Below are 19,294 nucleotides of genomic sequence, written 5' to 3'. Positions count from 1 at the left end.
TGGTACTGTTATCTCTTTCTAGTCATAGACAAAATGATGTTCTGTGGCAAAACTAGGAAAGAACAAGGTGTTGCTCCTGTCCCACTGCATCCAAGCAACTCAGAGGCGGGTTCAAGCACCAATGGTACCGATTATCCCAAAATTGGCAGACTGTCACCAGGCATGATTTAGCCAACACTCAGTTCGTCACGTCTGTGAAGCTGTTTCGCTCAACCAAGCAAACTTCGATTGCTCTGAAAAAAAAAAAAAAGAAAACCGAAGAACCATAGTCGTATCTTGATCCCTGTCTCTGATGATGAAGAGGAAATGCAGGATGATGGAAAAGAAAAGCAGGGTTTTACTTCATGTCCACTTCGCCAGAGCGGTTGAGTGTTGCTGACACTATCGTAAGGTGCACAGGCCGACAGGAGCAAACACTTCGACTGACTTTCGTTTCAACATGTCACCTAAACTATAAATTACGCGATCTCTGGCATTATATGTGTAGGAAGACAGTGCACAGCTTGTCGGTCAAAAGAAAGAGTAATCGTGATTCAGAATACCGCAATGTGGAAGGTGCACTTCTACACTGGCTGAACAACACCAGGAGTGCAAATATCCCCTTGCGTGGACCTGCACTTCCTGCAGAAGCCGAAGCACTCGCCCTCCAAATGGGCCATAAAGATTTCAAGTGCAGCAATGGCTGGCTTGAGCAGTTCAAGAAACGACATGGCGTGACCTAGAAGTCGATCGTTGGCAAAAGCGCAGCCATGAACCGTGGCACTGTAGACGTATGGCGCCAACTTCGGCTCCAAGCTGTACTTGAAAAGTATGAAAACAAAGACACCTACAACCTAGATGAGGCTGCATTTTGCTACAAGATGCTACCGAATCACATGTTCACTACCACTGATGGATCCTCATCTGGAGGAAAGCAGAATAAGGAGCGTGTCATGGTGCTATCTGATGCCAATGCAACAAGCAAGGACAAGCTTCCCTTGTTGATACTGGGGAAGGCAGAGAAGCCATGGTGCTTCCAAAATACAACTATTCTGAAGGACTGCATCTACAGAAGTAACGAGCAAGCATGGATCACTGCTGCTATATTTGAAGACTACGTGCGCCTTCTGGATAGATGGTTCGATGCAAAGAATCGACAAGTGCTTTTCATAATTGTCAATTGTCCGAGCCACAGAAGATCGACAACCTCAAGGCGGCCGCTGTGGAATTTTTGCCAGCAAACACAACAGCGGTGCTGCAACCGATGGATCAGGGCATCATTGAGACCACCCGGAAACTATACCGCAAGGCTCTTATGCAGGACATGCTTACAGCGTATGACGCCAGAAAAGGTACAACATTGATTTGCATGATGCGATCCATGCGGTAAACTTTTCATGGAAAGCACTCGCACCTTCGAAGGTCAGCAACTGCTTTGTGTATGTCGGCTTTACCCGCGCCGTCGTCAGCGATTCTGACGATCACCAACCTGACAATGATCAGACTTGCAGCAATCTGTACAAGGCTGTTCATAAAATTGCTGGCCAAGAGATAGAAGGTAACATTGAGGCATTTGCATTCACTGACATCGCCCCAGCACCAGATACGGAAATACTAATTGACGCTGCTGGTGGCCCCGACAAGGATGAAGAGGCCACGAGAAGTGCCAACTCCATATGGTGCAGACGCGAGAGTACCTACGCCTGCTGCGAAATAAGGCTGAATGCATGGGCGGCAACCACGGCCTCGTGCAATGCTTGGTCAAATTAGAGCAGGCGTTGTTCATGCTGATTAAGAACTCGAATCAGCCAATGCTCACTGCCTTTTTTTGCACCTGAATAAAGTATTGCTTCACAGAATACATTGTATTTTGACTTCCTCGCAATTATGCCATAATTAAATCTTGACTGCTTTAGCTTTTCTTGAGTTGTTGGTTATATCAAATTACCTCTTATAACGAATTTTTTCACCATCCTATTGACTTTGTTATAATGAGGGATTACTACCTATATATATGAAACTTTCTTGTGATCCCCATCAGATAAGATATATCTGGGTTCTACTGTATCGACCCTTTACTCATTAGTTTAGGCAAGTCATGAACCATTAAATCCAAGCTGGCTTAACAGTGCAGCATGATTTTCGTGCATGTGCAAAGAGCGTTGCCTCACTTTAGAAGCTTTATACTGGACTGAGCAGCCCTGCTCGACATAAGTTCCTTCAGGTTTGTCGCTTTGAATGAATAGCTTGCGACATTCTGTGGTCATTTCTCAGTTTACATACATGTTTAACTACAACCTTTGGATTAAATATCCTGCATATTTTATGCTGTGTTTGAACACGCCGTGCCACTTATTTGCACTTTTGACAAAGCTACCCACCTGTTAGAGGAAGCTAATCTGCTAACGCTTTGCACCAATATTATGGGGTTTGAGAGTGCTCAATCGCAACACTGATACTGTACATTCTAAGCCCAAGACCAAGCTGCACTGAAGCAAAGCTTTGCACCTTGTGAACAGCTTGAAAAGAATAAAGCTGCCACACTGATTTAATCTGTACTAAAACAGTGTGTAACATGGTAGTCTTGCTGTGTTAGTAAATAAAACGTTATTAAAACATAAACACTTGAACTAGGAAGCACAACTATATCAAATATGAACACTACCACCAATGGGTTGATAAATTTGCAGGTAACATGAGAAATTCGGCACATACTACAGTGCCCTGGCCGCAACTTTACTTTTATTTTTTTCTTTTGGCAACTTTGTATATTATGTGCATCTTCCAGAAAATTATTTCCACAGTCGTAAACACATTTCAGGGCAATCCACATTCACAGTAAAACAAGTGTTGAATATGATGGCATAGCTCTAAAGTCACATGAAGACACTCTTTAAAAAACTCTGAAATGAAATGAAATTGTGGGGCTTTACGTGCCAAAACCACTTTCTGATTATGAGGCACGCCGTAGTGGAGGACTCCGGAAATTTTGACCACCTGGGGATCTTTAACGTGCACCTAAATCTAAGTACACGGGTGTTTTCGCATTTCGTCCCCATCGAAATGCGGCCGCCATGGCCGGGATTCGATCCCACGACCTCGTGCTCAGCAGCCCGACACCATAGCCACTGAGCAACCACAGCGGGTTAAAAAACTCTCATAGACAGTGATGTTCATTTCCCTATTGAAGTTTAAAATCACCTACTGTCATAAAGAAATTAGGGCAGAAACGCCCCACATAGGAATTTTCATATAGTGCATAGCATTCTTTGTAATCATTACTTATGAAGCCTATGTTATACCCCTGAAACCAAGACTGCCATATTTCAAGGGATAAGCAACACCAAAGAAGACCACGCATGCTATGATGATAGCTATTAAACTTGTTTTTACCACCAATCTACTTTTTGGTAAATGAAAGAAATGTTGCTCTAGTGCCATTTTTTTTTCTTGCATCATTTTTTCACCAACACACAGGCCTTCTTTCCAACACGTCCTCTTCTAAAGCTTCTTGCTGTTGTTAAAGATGAAATTTTCTGGCTGCTTGCGTTTTCCATGCGTTCCTTTTCCGCGCAAACACTTGCTTGCGTTCCAATTGCTCCTTGGTAAGGCGAAGTGAGGAATTCATAAGGCAGTCGTTTTACGCAACTTGTCGATGCATGCATCCATGGCATAATGGTCTGCATATCGGGCTCCTGTACTAGACATCATGTGTTCGAATCCTGCAGTCGAACAATTTCAATGGTGTTTATTTAATTATTTATAAAACAGCACTTGGTTTAAAATGATGACCTTACAAAATTGTTTTAAGCCAGCAGAATGAAGTTTACACAAACATATGATTTAACCATCGCTCCTGTGCTGGCTTACAAGATTTCGCGTAAGAGGTCTGTGTGCCCATGAGTACCGTATTTGCATCATTATACCGCGCCACCAATTGTAACGCACAGTTATATTACCACCCAAAAATTCACAACAACTTGCTGCCGATATTGTAACATTGGGGAACATACAAAGATACTAAGACACGCACGAAGCTGAATCTTAGCGGCTAGTGGCTGTCGGAATCCGACGACAGCACCTTTTTGCTGGCTACTGACCAAGGAAAGTCATCTCCAGTGCCAATTCATGCATTAGAAATGCCACATTTCTGTAGGCTTGCACAACCATTGTCTGCGGGAGCACATTCCACGCACCATGGATCCAGGCTGCGATGTCTCCGAGCATTGCTTTCTTAAGACAACCCATTCGATGCCAGTGTGGTTAGCTACCTTGCGTTGAGCTTTCTTTTTAAATAAGAATCTGTTTGATTTTTGATTTTGAGCAGAATCAGTTACAATGTTACAAATGAGTTACGAATCTGCATGCAAATTTGAATGCACCTGTTATCAAAAAAAAAATAAAGTGTGGTTTAGAATCGTGCAAATATGCTAGGTGGAAGTAAGTGTACAGAAGTTTGTGCATTGACAGAAATTCACCTATTCAAGCCTAGATGGCAGTGTGGCTTTACTGGGACACGAAAAGGACGGACACACAGATTGGACCAGGAAATGACCATGGGCACCTAGCCAAAGAATGCTCCGCATTAAAAAAGTAAAACAATTGGTTGATCTAGAAAAGAACTCCACACCTCTGACTTTTAGGGCGTCTTCCCAGCATGAGAGGACATGCAGTACAAGAGGGTGTCCTTTCACGAAAAGCATGCACCGCAGTGCTTATAGGAAATGGGACACTCTCCTGCATGGCTGTGCATATGCCGCTCAAGGAAGGAAGCATGAGTGAATGCATTCAGGCAGAGCTGGCACTGGTCGGGCTGCTCACCTGCGTGGCTCCGCACATGTAATGTCAGGTGCCAATCCAAAGGGAATGTGCTTTAGCAAATCCGGCACTTAAAGGGGCGCTTACCTATGTGTGTGTGCAGGTGTTTTTTCATGTAGGTCTTCTTCTCAGTCTTGTAAGAGTGCAGCCTGCAGGAATGCGACCTGCCATGGACGGACACGAGCAACTGATACTTCTCCAGGGATCCTGATGGCAAGCAACCTGCAAAGTCTTGTGGATTGTGGGACACCACAATCCTTATAAGAATTCACTTGATTGTTTACCTTCTCTAGTGAATGAAGATATCTTCAATGTGTCCCATAGTACAAATGAATGAGGCTTTGGCATTTTGCTGGCTGCCACCGTACGATCTAGAAAGAATATTTCACCCAGAAATTTGGCCTGAGAAGCTGTGCCAGTGTCGCTAGAAGGATCCATCATAATTCTTCCTCAAGCAACGAACAATTTTAACTGGCTGAACTGAGTTGAACGTGTAGCACTGAAAAGAGAATTTTCGTCCATATCTTATTGTGCATTGTAATTAAATGAACGCCTCAGTTAGCTCTGCTTCAAATTACCACCGCTGAAGATTAACTGGCGAAGAATGGCCTTACCTTGAGAAGCATTTGATAAAGCAAGCGGCACCAGCAGAATGTCGACTACAGTGTTAACTGAGTCTTTGCACTACCGCCAGACGTTTTTGTGAAGAAATGGAAAATTAGATATTTTGCCATGAAATACTCATCATGATAAATGTTTCAGCTGGTTCAGATCAAAGTAAATGTTGTAGAAGTCATATAGAGCCAGCGTTTGTTTTATGCTTGTTGCCCCACAGTAATTATAGTCACTTAAGTTGATCGTCCTATCTGGTGCTATTGCATGTCTCCTTGCATACTAGTATAGAGAACAACAGTGATGTACTAGATGTACTAGCGTAGAGAACAAGCATGAAGAAACGGTAATGTTGCACGAGGCGTCCAGACGCCGCCCGAACTTTAGCAGACGACAGGTGCGAGTACGTGCACCTGACGTCATGCGAGCAGAGTTCTCAACACCACTGTAGGTTGTTCTAATGGTTAATAGTGTCCCGACTGCGATTGCAACAAAGAAGCTCATGTAAACAGTTCTTACAGCAACAAATTGCTGTAAGTTATATTATTTGCAAAAGCAGCTGAAACGTCAAAGGCGGATATTCAAACTTGGGCACAGAAATAATGAAGGTGGAATGAATGAGAGCCATACAAACACTGCCGAGCCCACTTCTCAGGTATAAACTTAAGGCTCACGAAGAACACTGGGAAAGCGACCGACAAACCGACGAACTGACGATCCGCCGCTCGACCAGTTTTGTACCGTCTCTTTTTCCACAATAACTCACCCAAGCGAGCTGATCACCGTTACTGCAGCAGGTGTATCACGGGCTATTGACAGGCTCCCACTTAGCTCCAGTCCTGGACCGGATGGCATCAGCTCAAAACTACTAAAACATACTTCCCACGTATCATTGTTTTTACTGTGTTTAATTTTCCAACAATCACTGGATACCGGCTGCGTTCCAGATGATTGGAAGTCTGGCCATATCACACCCATATTTATGTCCGGTGAGCCCTCATGTCCAAGTAATTACCGCCCAATTTCACTGACATCAGTTTGTTGTAAGCTCCTTGAACACACTTTACTCCCACATTATGGGTCATCTTAATGCAAATAATCTGTTATTCAAAAACCAGCATGGCTTCAGATAGAAACGGTCTTGCCAAATGCAGTTCAAACTAATCACTGACCTACATGACTCTGCACAATTTGCTTTGTACTGGCACAATATTTATTGACTTCTCGAAAACCTTTGATCGTGTTCCCCATAAACGTCTAATCATGAAAATAAACAGCCTTAGGTTAGATGAAAGAACTACCCAGTGGATTAATGAGTTCTTATCTGGTCGCTCTCAATCAGTAACTATTAATAACAACCAATCTACTTTTCGCCATGTTAGGTCAGGAGTACCTCAAGGGTCAGTGTTAGGCCCGTTATTATTCCTAATATATATTAATGACATAGCTATGAATATACATGCAGCAGTACGGCTGTTTGCCGATGATTGTGTAATTTATAGACATATAACCACCCCTGATGACATTGCCATATTGCAAAAAGGTTTAACCACATTAGCTGAGTGGTGTCACGTATGGAAAATGGAAATTAATTCAGACAAAACTAAGGTCATGACATTTTCTTCCAAGCTAAGCTTTCCTCCAAAGTATACACTCTAGCAATTGCATACTCGAACGAACCTCTTCTTTTAACCCTTTGAGGGTTGAATTATTTTGAAAAAAACTTTCCAAGGTGGTCAAATTACTTTATTGCGGATCTTGAATGTACAAAAAGTATAATGTCGGGAATAAGTAGTAAAAAACAATTAGGAACAGTATTTTGGTGTTGGCATCACTCAGAACTGCAAAATGTTCAATAGTATTTCCGAGCGTGGTACTCCTTGAAACACGGGCCTACGCACAGCGCCTTATCACAGTCTGCACACCTAAAAAGCATGTCTGTTCTCTTGGAGCGAGGAGTTGTGTTGGCGTACACATTACATCTCTGCGTGTGGCTGCCTTGGGCAGAGGTCTGAGGCACCCTCTCGCGTAAGCGCGTTGCCGCGAAGAGCGAGAATACCTCGTGAGCGGTGGTGATAAACAAGCTAAGAGCAGTGCCAATCAAGACAGAAATCAACTTCCACTGCTCCTGCGAGAGCGTGCCGACAAAGAGAAAACCACTTTTCGTGCGCCTCAATTGCGACCACGCGGTGGAACCGAAACCACAAAGCGCGTTGCCACTGAGAGCGAGAATACCTCGCGAACGGCGCTGATAAGCAAGCTAACAGCAGCGTCAATCAAGATAGAAATCAACTTCCACAGCCCCGCAAGAGAGTGCCGACAAAGAAAAAAAAAAATTACGTTTCGCATGCCTCCGTTGCGATCACGCGGCGAAACCGAAACCGCCAAAGGGGCGTTGCCGCAGTCTGAGCGACGCGCTGAAGCTAGCAATCAGCTCTGTTTATATCCCCAAGAAAATAGCACCAATTTCAAACGCATCTTGTAAGTGCTAAGAGGTGGCAGCACCTCCCGGTGAGCACGCATCGTCATTACAGCGCAAATTTCAAACGGAGGGTCGGAACCGTACCCGTACGGCAAAGACCTTGCGGGACAGAAAACCGCCGCCGTACATGTACGGCTAAAACCTTCAAAGGGTTAAATACCTGGGCGTTATTCTTACATCTGATTTAAGCTGGACCATGCATGTTGAGCATATTTTTAACAAGGCACTAAAAAAACTTGGCTTTTTAAAGTGCCGTCTGTACCTTGCAAACAGTGACACAAGACTTTGTGCATACATTTCCCTTATAAGAGCAACCCTTGATTAGGCATCAATTATTTGGAACCCTCACACAGCTAACCTTTCTGAATGCATCAAATCAATTCAAAATAAGGCTGCCTGCTTTATTTTGCGCTCCTACTCTCCGTACCATAGTGTGCCGGCGTTAAAGCAGACCCTTAATCTTCCGGATCTTGGCATACGACGGAAATATTTCTGTCTTTTTTTTTTCACTCCCTTTACTGTAGCGGTTCATCTTTTTCATTTGCTCCCATCTTGCCCGCCCATTATCTGTCCAACCACAATGACCATGTATGCAAAGTATCTTCCATATTTGATAAGACCAAAAAATTTCAAAATTCCTCTTTGGTGTTATCAGTGAATGAATGGAGCGCCCTACCCCAAGATATTGTAACAATCACTGACCCATCTGCCTTCAAGTATGCCCTGCAAACATTTTTAAATGTATAAAATGTTCAGCTGCCACTCCTTGCCTGGCCTGTGTTATATATATATATATATATATATATATATTTTTTTTTTTTCTAAATGTGCATTTTTCTAACACCCAAATGCTGTGTGTGCCTTGTTGAAGTGTGCCATGTATAGCAAATATGACATGTAGCCTGTACTCTCAGCCTAATTTCTTTTCGTTCTTTACCCGTCGTGCTTGCTCAGTGGCTATATGGTATTGGGCTGCTGAGCACGAGGTCGCGGGATCGAATCCCGGCCACGGCGGCCGCATTTCGATGCGGGCGAAATGTGAAAACACCCGTGTACTTAGATTTAGGTGCACGTTAAAGAACCCCAGTTGGTTGAAATTTCCGGAGTCCTCCTCCACTGTGTGCCTCATAATCAGAAAATGGTTTTGACACAAAGAACCCCATAATTTAATTTTTTTTCGTTCTTTTTCTTCTTTTTTTTTTTTACAAACTGTATCTTTTACCGAAATCTGTGCTTGATTGTTGTCTTCAGTCGTTTTTATCGCGTTGACACATCATGTATGAATTGTATCCCCCCCCCCTATGTAATGCCTTATGGCGCCTTTAGGGTATTAAATATAAATAATAAATAAATAAATAAAGCAATCGTCAATGTGGTGCAATAAATGAAAAATCAGTAAAATCCCTCAAATGCAATCAATAATTCTATCGAGAGCAATAAAATAGTGCAATCAAAAAAGTGGTAACAGTCAAACTGTCTCAAGAGCAGTCTTTAGCATTTTTTATTTGTTGGAGAGAACGGTTTGTTTTTGTAGAAACAAAAATAATTAAAACATTTTTTGAAAACATTCCAACAAAAGCAAATTTGAACCATTCAGTTCTTGTTTGACTTTTTAGGTAATTAAGAGCGAGTTCTCCTTAATTGTCATTTGAGCCTCACACGGAATGCCTTGGATCTAGGCGGAGCTCCCGCGTATGCTTGAAGGGCCGACCTAGGCACTTAGGTGACACACAGCTTTATGCACAAACCAGGCGCAGCCCCGGGCCTGTCCGAAATCACTTTCACCGGCCAAACCCGGGCTTGTGCACTGCTCTAATCCCTACATCATCTGCTATTTGCTACTTGCAGAGCCCTAACAAAAAGATTTAGGTTCTAAGAGGCAGCTAAAAAACCCCCCAAACCTCTCCTCTCATGGACAACCACATCAATAGACTTTCCAAGACCAGGAAAAAACAATATATAATTCAACCGAAGCTCATTATGTAAAATATCCAGCTAAGTACCATGAATGACACTGCATGAGTGTGATTGCGTGAGGTCTACAGGTACAGTATAAAAGCCGCAGTTAGAGCCTGTATTCACACTGCAAGCCTGGCTACAACCATTATGGGTTGAAAAAATGTACAAAATACACACATACCTAAGGTCATAGTCCAATACAGCTGCAGTTTGACAAATGTAATCTACAGGGCCACTTAGAAGAAAAATTTCGACAGTATTAATACCTATATAACTTGAACATTCATTTTTCCAAAGAAAGAAAAGGTGCTTACAAGACACTTTAGGCAAACGCCCATTGAAAAAGAATAACTCTTCAGGCTTGACTGTAATTGTAAGCTGCAAGCAGATGCACTGAAATCTTGAGTAACCCCCAACAATGTATGGCCCACATAGGTATACATGACTAGTACATCTCGTGTGTAGCTGTACAGTAGAGCTACTTGCATGTAACTTGGCCCTGAAGTTCTACAGCAATAAATATAACCAAATTTTCTTTCTCTGTCGAGATGCTATCCATAGGTGCAGCTCATGAGCATCTAGACTGCAACATTCTCAATCGTGTACTGAAAAAACCAAGTCTACTTGGCCATCGCGAAATAAATTCTGGCATCCCAATTCCAGCATAACTCATCGGCCATGATTCTCTTAGCTGTTCAAGAGAATTCGCGCAGCATATATACTTTATTTATCATTATTACAGGCCAATGAGCAGAGCAGGAGTGTGCATCCATTTGGATTTGTTGATTTTGCAGCCAAACACATGGCACGGCCTGGAAACCTTTTAACTCTCCACGTAAGGGTTGTGCTTGCCATTAGAAATTATAGCCCCCCCCCCCCCACTTCACTTATAGTTTTCGAAAAAAGATATTGCGCTTACCAGTGCATTCTTATTGCTCAAATTTCGCAGAAAGATCACATTTCGGAGTCTACATCATTCAGCGTAACATATTGCATAGTTACTCGCCTGTTTTCCTTTCTTTTTTTGAGGAAAATAATGAAAGAAACTGCTTTCGTCTCAGCAAAAAGGCTGTTGCGAAGACGGCGCCAGCGCAGGATATTGTTGCTGCCTGCCAGCAGCAGCAAAAAGACGCCGTTCAGGGAAGGTCACCGCATGTTCGAGTGGAGTAGGCAACACGGAGTTATAATGGAATTATCATCCATTACCGACAATTGAGAATAGCATGACTATGCGTCCATTTGGATTTGCTGATTTTGCAGCCAAACACACTTCACATCCTGGAAACCACATATTGCTCGCTCCACTCGAACACGCAGAAACCCTCCCAGAACGGCTGCTTCGATAACTTGCACGTACCGTCTTTGCATCAGTAATTTTTCTCACAGACGAAAGCAGCCTATAAGGTTTTCTTTAAAGAACAGGCAAGTAACTCTGAAAAGTGTTACACTGAATAATGTGGACTCCAATATGTCATCTTTCTGCAAAATTCAAGCAAGAACACTGAAACGTAAGCACAAGATACCTTTTCAAATACTTTTAGCAACATCTGCACGTCCCTGTGTGTAATACTACAAGAAACGCTGTGATTGAGACTGCCGAAACCCTCTCAATGCAGTTCATAATCACCTTCTGCCATTAAAAATTGAATCATCAGCAAATAAAAGAAGAAATCTGTCTGCCGCTTTTCATTATGGCTCCTTCCCTGCATGACAGGACATGTGGATGTTGAGGTTTCCCCACCGCGAAAAGGATGCACTGCAGTGGACACAGCGAAAGGGTCGTTCTCCGGTGTGACAGAGTCCATGCCGCTTGAGGGTGGTACTGTCAGCGAACGTCTCAGGGCACAGGCGGCACTGGTAGCGACGCTCATTTGTGTGAGTGCGCACATGCCGCCTCAGGTTGGGCTTCTGAGTGAATGTGTTCGGGCAGAGGTGGCACTTGAAGGGGCGCTCGCCTGTGTGCGTGCGCAAGTGTACCTTCATATACGATTTGTTGTCAGTCTTGTAACCACACAGCTCGCACAAATGCAGCTGGCCTCGCGTTGACACACGCAACTGAGCCTGCTCCAGGGACCCCAATGGCAAGGAACCTGCGAAGTCACAGGTAGCACAAGAAGGCAATGTGAATAATGCATCAGAGACAGGATGGAACTAAAGTACTACAGCTGGCAGTCAAAAAGGATATAGATACAAACTCTTGCTGGCCATACACAGAGGTCATATTTGGCATGCCGTTCTGCTATTACACCTTAAGGCCGAAGTATTTTGTATGTGTAACACTGCACAATGCACTACATATTTAAAGGGGCCCTGAACAACTTTTTATTAAAGCGGAGAAAAGCATCTGTAGTGAAAATAGGATATTTCATAAATATTTTGCCACAAGAAGTACTTCAATGCGTTCAGCAGAAGCAATGGCAATCAAACACGGCCTTCGCTGTGCTCCCACTCCTTCTTCAATGCCTTGCACTGCGAAGGCTACGGCGCAGTGGGGCGCGCCCACAACACTCCGACTTCTAAATATCGTCTTGGCGCACAGTTCAAATTTAATTTCGGATGCTAACGTAGACACCACGATTTCCGCCTTTGGTGCCTACGTCGCGCAACATAATCCAAACGCATTTGTCTTCAGCTAGCAGCAGTGCTCTTAGCCAGTGGACTCATGGCAGCACCCCGCGGCAGCTGCAGTATCCACGGCATATAGCCAAGCTCAGCTTGATGCCAGCTATTGGCCAATAGCAGCCATCTATGCGAATGATGAAATAGGCCGTCTAGAAGAGATTGAGGACAGGGCCTTCTGTTGAAAAGAGAGAGTTTCAGAGAAAGGCGACTTTGCGATCCGCTTGCGAGCACCACACACCGCGCACAACAGCAAAGCTTGGCTGAGGTGTTCACAGTAACGTATGCTACTTGTGGACTACATCATTTCACCAAGCCAGAGGGGTGGTTCAGGGCCCCTTCAACTAAATACCACAACGTGCACTTTCGGCTCCACAGTGATTATACCGTGCAACACAACAAAAGCACCAACTGATATATAACCATATGAAAGCAAGTGAAATAAATGAACATGAAATAATGCAAGATACAATGGTAAAACAAAAAGGAAAATCAAGAATTTATCAATGTGAGAACACCCTTGGGTTTGATGGAGAAGAACAGACACTTTTCTGGGCAATAAGAAAATGACTGTTTCCTCATAAGTGGCCATGTAGACAAAGAAATAAATGAAGCCAGCTAATTCATGTTAATTTTGAGAATGCCCTGACTTCAAAGCACAGCACAAATAACAAATCAAATACAGACACACAAGTTTACAAGACAATGTGCGCAATGAATTAACACACCCACTACAGTGCAGGAATGTCAGGAACATTTAGGCCCAATGTACTCAAAATCAATGTCAGAAGAGCAATAAATAAGGCTACGCCGTTGTGCGTCTTTCTCTGTCATTGGTAAACACTGTAAACTTCTTGCATTATCATTTTTTCCCAAGTGCACTGAGAACAATATGTCGCTACAGAGTGCTGAGGTAACATTTCTGCAATTAGGTTTTCACTGCAACACTTCCACGGAGACCTCCAAGACCACATGCACACCTCTGTTGCACAGGTTTATGAAGACAAACACAATTCCATCCCATGTGTTACCTTGAGGAAACTACATTCTTGAACAGTACATTGTGGTGCCTCTTTTTTTTACCCAGATGATTACAACCTAATCACTTGCAATAAAACAGTAAAAAAAAAAACTTTGCACCCTTTGGGGTGTATATCTGCCACACAATAATAATCGTCATCAGCCTTGATGCGTTTCCTTTCTTGAAAACGCCGCGCCCGATACTTTCCTGTCGGAAATGCTATGTCATGCTGATAACGCGCATGCCGTTCGTTGCTGGAAAGTATCGGGCTCGCAGCGTTAAAGAAAGGAAACGCATCAAGGCAGATGACGATTATTGTTGTGTGGCAGATATACACCCCAAAGGGTGCAAAGTTTTCTTAGAGTGAACCAGCTCTTTCCTTTCATGATTCCAACCGACTTATAGGGGAGCAAGCGGATTTTTAATTTCAGTAGTTGCATACACAGTCACGTCACCGTCACAGTGTTCAATAAAACATAAATCAAAGTGCTTTGTCATGTCATCATAAGTCAGAGTGCTTTGTCATGTTGCAGGGAAACAAGTGGACGCTTCCTAAGAATAATTTGTTGATGTGGATTCCAGGCTAAATCCGAAGCACTTGAATGCCCCGTAAGGGGGATGGACACACCTGTAACAGCACCAAGATCACTTTCAGATCCAGCACAAACAATAACAGTACATTCAAACAAGCATTTTCCCTTTGTATCAATATACATATTCAGTGCTACGCTTACCAATATAATATGGTGCCATATATTGCAAACTATTAGTCAACCATGCCAAACCTACTTAATAGGACTGGAGCAATTTGTATTTTCTGAATACTAATTTCTACCTGCCCAGAGCGTTCATTACAATGTCCCCTCCTTTAGATGTTACGTTTCAAGGTGCTGCTACCAGCATTCTTTCAGTGGACTAAAAATGTGGTAAAAGTGGTAAAATGACTGTTGAAGGCTTTTCTACAATAAGTGAATGCGACATTCCATAAATATACTGCTAAATCCCCCCCAAAAATGGTCATCACACGATAAGCAGCTGTCCCTTGTAGTTTGGACAAAGGTTCTCATCAATGTTACTGTTGTCTACATTTACTTCAATTGCGACTTGTCTGACTTTGTCACTTGTGAACAGCTGCAGAAGGCTGAAGCGAACTTGCAATGTTGTATCACAAGAGACTGCAAAACCAGGTATGGCCTATACAAAGACTTCATAAATCTTCAACTCAATGCTTGCTGAAAGACACTCTGTAACAATTAAAAGATGAAGTTAGTGTTATTTCATGTTTCCCTGAGTATAAAATGATGCAAGCTACAGCAACTCCAAACATACATAGCTGTGGTTGGCACAAAGTTGAAAATCAAACCCCAACAGAAGATATCTGCACACTTCACGAGTGATCAAATACAGTCGAACCCACTTATAATAATCGAGTGCCACAAAAATTCCATTGTTATAACCGATAATTGTTATACCTGGGTTGTATGACCCCGGGCACCTAGCCAAAGACTGCTCCGCAATAAAATGTCAATAAATTGGTTCATCTAGGAAAGAACTCCACACCTCTGACTTTTAGGGAGTCTTCCCAGCATGAGAGGACATGCAGTACAAGGGGGTGTCCTTTCACAAAAAGGATGAACCACAGTGCCTACAGGAAACAGGACGTTCTCCTGCATGGCTATGCACATGCCGCTTAAGGGAGGAAGAATGAGTGAATGCATTCAGGTAGAGCTGGCACTGGCAGGGCTGCTCACCTGCGTGGCTCCACAGATGCAATGTTAGGTGCCAATCTCAAGGGAAGGTGCTTTAGCAAATGCGGCACTTGAAGGACCGCTCACCTACGTGTGCAGGTGTTTTTTCCGGTAGGCTTTCTCCTCAGTCTTGCAAGTGCACAGCCTGCAGGAACGCAGCCTGCCATGCACGGACACGAGCGACTGATGCTGCTCTAGGGACCCTGATGGCAAGCAACCTGCAAAGTCTCAGGGAATATGGGACACCATAATCCTTATTTGAATTCACTTCATTATTTACCTTCTCTGGTGAATGATGATATCTTCAATGTGTCCCATAGTACTAATGAATGAGGCTTTCGCATTTTGCTGGCTGAAGCCATATCGTCTACAAGGAATATTTCACCCGAAAATTTGGGTCGAGAAGCTGTGTCAGTGCTGCCAGAAGGATCCATCATAATTCTTCCTCAAGCAACAAACGCCTGTAAATGGCTCAACTGAGTTGAACTTGTAGCGCTGAAGAGAGGATTTTCAGCGATACCTTATTATGCGCTGTAAATTAATGAAAGCCTCAGTTAGCTTTGCTTCAAATTACCACTGCTTAAGATTAACCGGCAACGAATGACCTCATATTGAGAAGCACTTGCAAAAGCAAACGGCACCAGCAGAATGTCGACTACAATGTTAATTGAGTCCTTGCCCTACTGCGGAACATTTTTGTGAACTGCAAAAATTCAATGTTTTACCATGAACTACTCGTCATGACAAAAGCTTTAGCTGGTTCAAATCGCAGTAAATGTTGTAGAAGTCATATAGAGCCAGCGTTTGTTTTACGCTTGTTGCAACACGACAATTATGGTCACTTCATTTGATTTTTCTCCTCACGTACTAGTATAGACAACAACAGTGATATACTAGATGTACTAGTATAGAGAATAAGAGTGAAGAAATGGAAACGTTGCACGAGGCGTCCGGACACTGCCCGAACTGTAGCAGACGACAGGTGCAAGCATGTGCAGCTGGCGTCATGCGAGCTGCATTCGCAACACCCCTGTACGTTGTTCTAAGGGCTGATAGTGTCCCAACTGGTATCGCAACAACATAGTTAATGTAAACAGTTCTTAAAACAAGAAAATGCTGAAAGTTATATAATGTGCAAAAGTAGCTGAAATGTCAAACGGTCATATTCAAACTTGAGCAGAAAAATAATGAAGGTGGGATGAATGAGAGCCAATACAAACCCTGCTGAGCCCAATTCTCAGGTATAAATTTAAGTCTTCAGTCTCACAAGGAATGCCTTGGACCTATGCAGAGATCCCACGTGTGCTTGAACGCCCAACCTGGCCACTTAAGTAGCGCACAGCTTTATGCACAAGCCAGGCAGCACAGGCCCGAGGGCATCAGGCGAAATCACTTTCACTGTTCAAGCCCGGGCCTATGCACTGCTCTAACCCTTATGTCACCTGCTACTTGCTGTTTGCAGATCACTAATAAAAAGAATTAGGTTCTAAGAGGCAGCTAAAAACCCCCCCAACCCTCTCCTCTTATGGACAACTACATCAATAGACTTTCCGAGACCAGAAAAAAAAAAAAAAACATAATTCAACAGAAGCTCATTATGTAAAATATCCAGTTAAGTACCATGAATGACACTGCATAACTGAGTATGATTGCATGAGGTCTACAGGTACAGTATAAAAGGCACAGTTAGAGCCTATGTTCAGACTCCAAGCCTGGCTACACCCATTATGGGTTGAAAAAATGTACAAAATACACACATACCTAAGGTTATAGATCAATACAGCTGCAGTTTGACAAATTAAATCTACAAGGCCACTTAGAAGAAACCTCTTGAGAGTATTAAAACCTATACAACTTGAACATTCATTGCACTCCGAAGAAAAAGAAAGGGGGGGTTTACAAGACACTTTAGGCAAACGCCCATTGAAAAAGAATAACTCTTCAGGCTTGACCGTAATTGTAAGCTGCAAGCAGATGCACTGAAATCTTGAGTAAACCCCAACAATGTATGGCCCACATAGGTATACATGACTAGTACATCTCGTGTGTAGCTGTACAGTAGAGCTACTTGCATGTAACTTGGCCCTGAAGTTCTACAGCAATAAATATAACCAGATTTTCTTTCTCTATCGAGATGCTATCCATAGGTGCAGCTCATGAGCATCTAGACTGCAACATTCTCAATAATGTATCGAAAGAATCAAGCCTGCTTAGCCATCGCGAAATAAATTCTGGCATCGCAATTCCAGCATGACACATCTGCGATGATTGTCTTAGTTGTACAAGAGAATTTGCACAGCACACATACTTCATTTATCATACGTTACAGGTGATTGAGCATGGCATCCCTGTGCGTCCATTTGCATTTGTTGATTTTGCAGCCAAACACTGGAAACCCCCTGTTGCCCACCCGCTTCGAACACGCGGTGACCCTCTATGACAGGCTGCCTTCTGCTGCTGCTGGCAGCCAGCAGCCAGCGACCATAGCTTGCACTTGCACTACCTCTGCAGCAGCTGTTTTTCTCGCCCACGAAAGCAGTTTAACATTTTTTCTTTAAAGAAACAGGCATGTAACTCTGCAAAGTGTTATATCGAATGATGTCGACATTAATATGTTATCGTACTGCGAAATTTGAGCACGAACAGTGAAGCGTAAGTGCAAAATCTCTTTCAAACACTTTTACAGAAATATGTCACTCTCTGTAGGCAATACTACAAGTAACTCCATGACTGAGGACGCGGGAAAGCTTTCAATGCAGCTTATAAATCACCTTCTGCCATTAAAAACTTAATTATCAGCAGGTCTAAAAACAAAACAAAAAAAAAAGCAAGAAAGGCTGTGCGCCACTGACCGTTACGGCTTCTTCCTTCTGTGACAGTACATGTGGACGTGGAGGTTTCCTTTTTGCGAAAACGATGCACTGCAGTGCGCACAGCGAAAGGGACGTTCTCCGGTGTGACAGCGCACGTGCCGCTTGAGGTTGGAACCGTCACTGAATGCCGCAGGACACAGGTGGCACTGGTAGTCGCGCTCGTCCATGTGGCTGCGCACGTGCCGTGTCAGGCTCCACCTCTGAACGAATGTGTTCGGGCAGAGGTGGCACTTGAAGGGGCGCTCGCCCGTGTGTGTGCGCAGGTGTCTCTTCATGAGCGCTTTGTTCTCAGTCACATAGGGGCACAGCCGGCAGGAGCGCAGCGAGCCATGCATGGACTCGAGCGACTGATCCTGCTCCAGGAACTCCAATGGCAAGGAACCTGCAAAGTCACAGGGAGCACAGAAAGGTGAAGCGATAATGCATCACAGATATGATAGAGCTAAACCACTACCGCTGGCAATGAAGAAGGATGGCCACACTTTTAGGCAAAATGTGTCATAATGTAGGACTACTCAAACCATGTAGCACTGTTGTTGTGGAAGCAGTGTACTTGTACAGCATGTCTCACACAGGCTTCTATCTCTCTCTGTGTGTAAATTACTATCCTTAATAGACACAAACTCTTGCGGGCAATACATAGAGGTCATATTAGGCAAGCAATTTTGATATTATGCCAAAATTGCACTGCAAAAATGCACTCAAATATTTAGCTAGACCCTACAACATTTACTTTCGGCTTCAGAGTATTCATACTGTGAAACACAACAAAGGCACCAATTGATATAAATGATATGAAAGCATGTGAAAGAAATGAGCCCGAAATAATACAAGTGACAATGGCAAAAGAAAAAGAAAATCAAGAATTCACCGATGTGAGAGCAGCCTTAGGTTTGATGGAGGAGAACTCCATCAAACCCAAGGGGGAAATAGACACACATTTTTGTGCATTAGGAAAATGACCATTTCCCCATTAGTGGCAATGTAAACAAAGAAATATAAAGGAGGCTAGTTGTTGCATGTTAATATTAAGGATACTGTGACTTGAAAAGACAGCAAAAATAACAAATACAGACACACAAGTTTACAGGACAACGTGTGCAATGAAATAACACATGCACTACAGTGCAGGAATGTCAGCAACATTTAAGGCCCATGTACTCCAAATCAATGTCAGAAGAGC

General features: G+C 43.3%; 2 protein-coding genes across 2 annotated transcripts in view; both read right to left on the bottom strand.

Moving 5' to 3' along the window:
- Window positions 1–19,294, bottom strand: part of LOC142557026 (uncharacterized) — a 57,984-nt gene that overhangs the window by 7,886 nt on the left and 30,804 nt on the right. The gene's annotated exons all lie outside the window — the stretch shown is intronic.
- On the bottom strand, window positions 9,370–18,675 carry LOC142557894 (uncharacterized). Its single transcript, XM_075670099.1, has 4 exons — window positions 18,633–18,675; window positions 18,359–18,493; window positions 18,091–18,297; window positions 9,370–11,940 (listed from the first exon to the last, which is right to left on the bottom strand). Exons 1-4 carry the CDS (start codon window positions 18,673–18,675, stop codon window positions 11,540–11,542), a joined length of 786 nt encoding a protein of 261 aa, XP_075526214.1. The 3' UTR covers window positions 9,370–11,539.

The sequence above is a fragment of the Dermacentor variabilis genome, chromosome 9, assembly GCF_050947875.1.
Source record: "Dermacentor variabilis isolate Ectoservices chromosome 9, ASM5094787v1, whole genome shotgun sequence".
NCBI lineage: Eukaryota > Metazoa > Arthropoda > Arachnida > Ixodida > Ixodidae > Dermacentor > Dermacentor variabilis.
Note: the sequence above shows the minus strand (reverse complement) of the source record. Positions and strands in the feature narration are given on the sequence as shown.

Coding starts and splice junctions, on each gene's coding strand:
- LOC142557894 (XM_075670099.1), bottom strand. CDS start 18,675: ATGCTGTACAAGTACACTGCTTCCACAACAACAGTGCTACATG. Junction 18,298..18,358: donor ACACCTGCGCACACACACGG/GCGAGCGCCCCT, acceptor GTGGAGCCTGAC/ACGGCACGTGCGCAGCCACA. Junction 11,941..18,090: donor AGAAGGAAGAAGCCGTAACG/GTCAGTGGCGCA, acceptor GTGACTTCGCAG/GTTCCTTGCCATTGGGGTCC.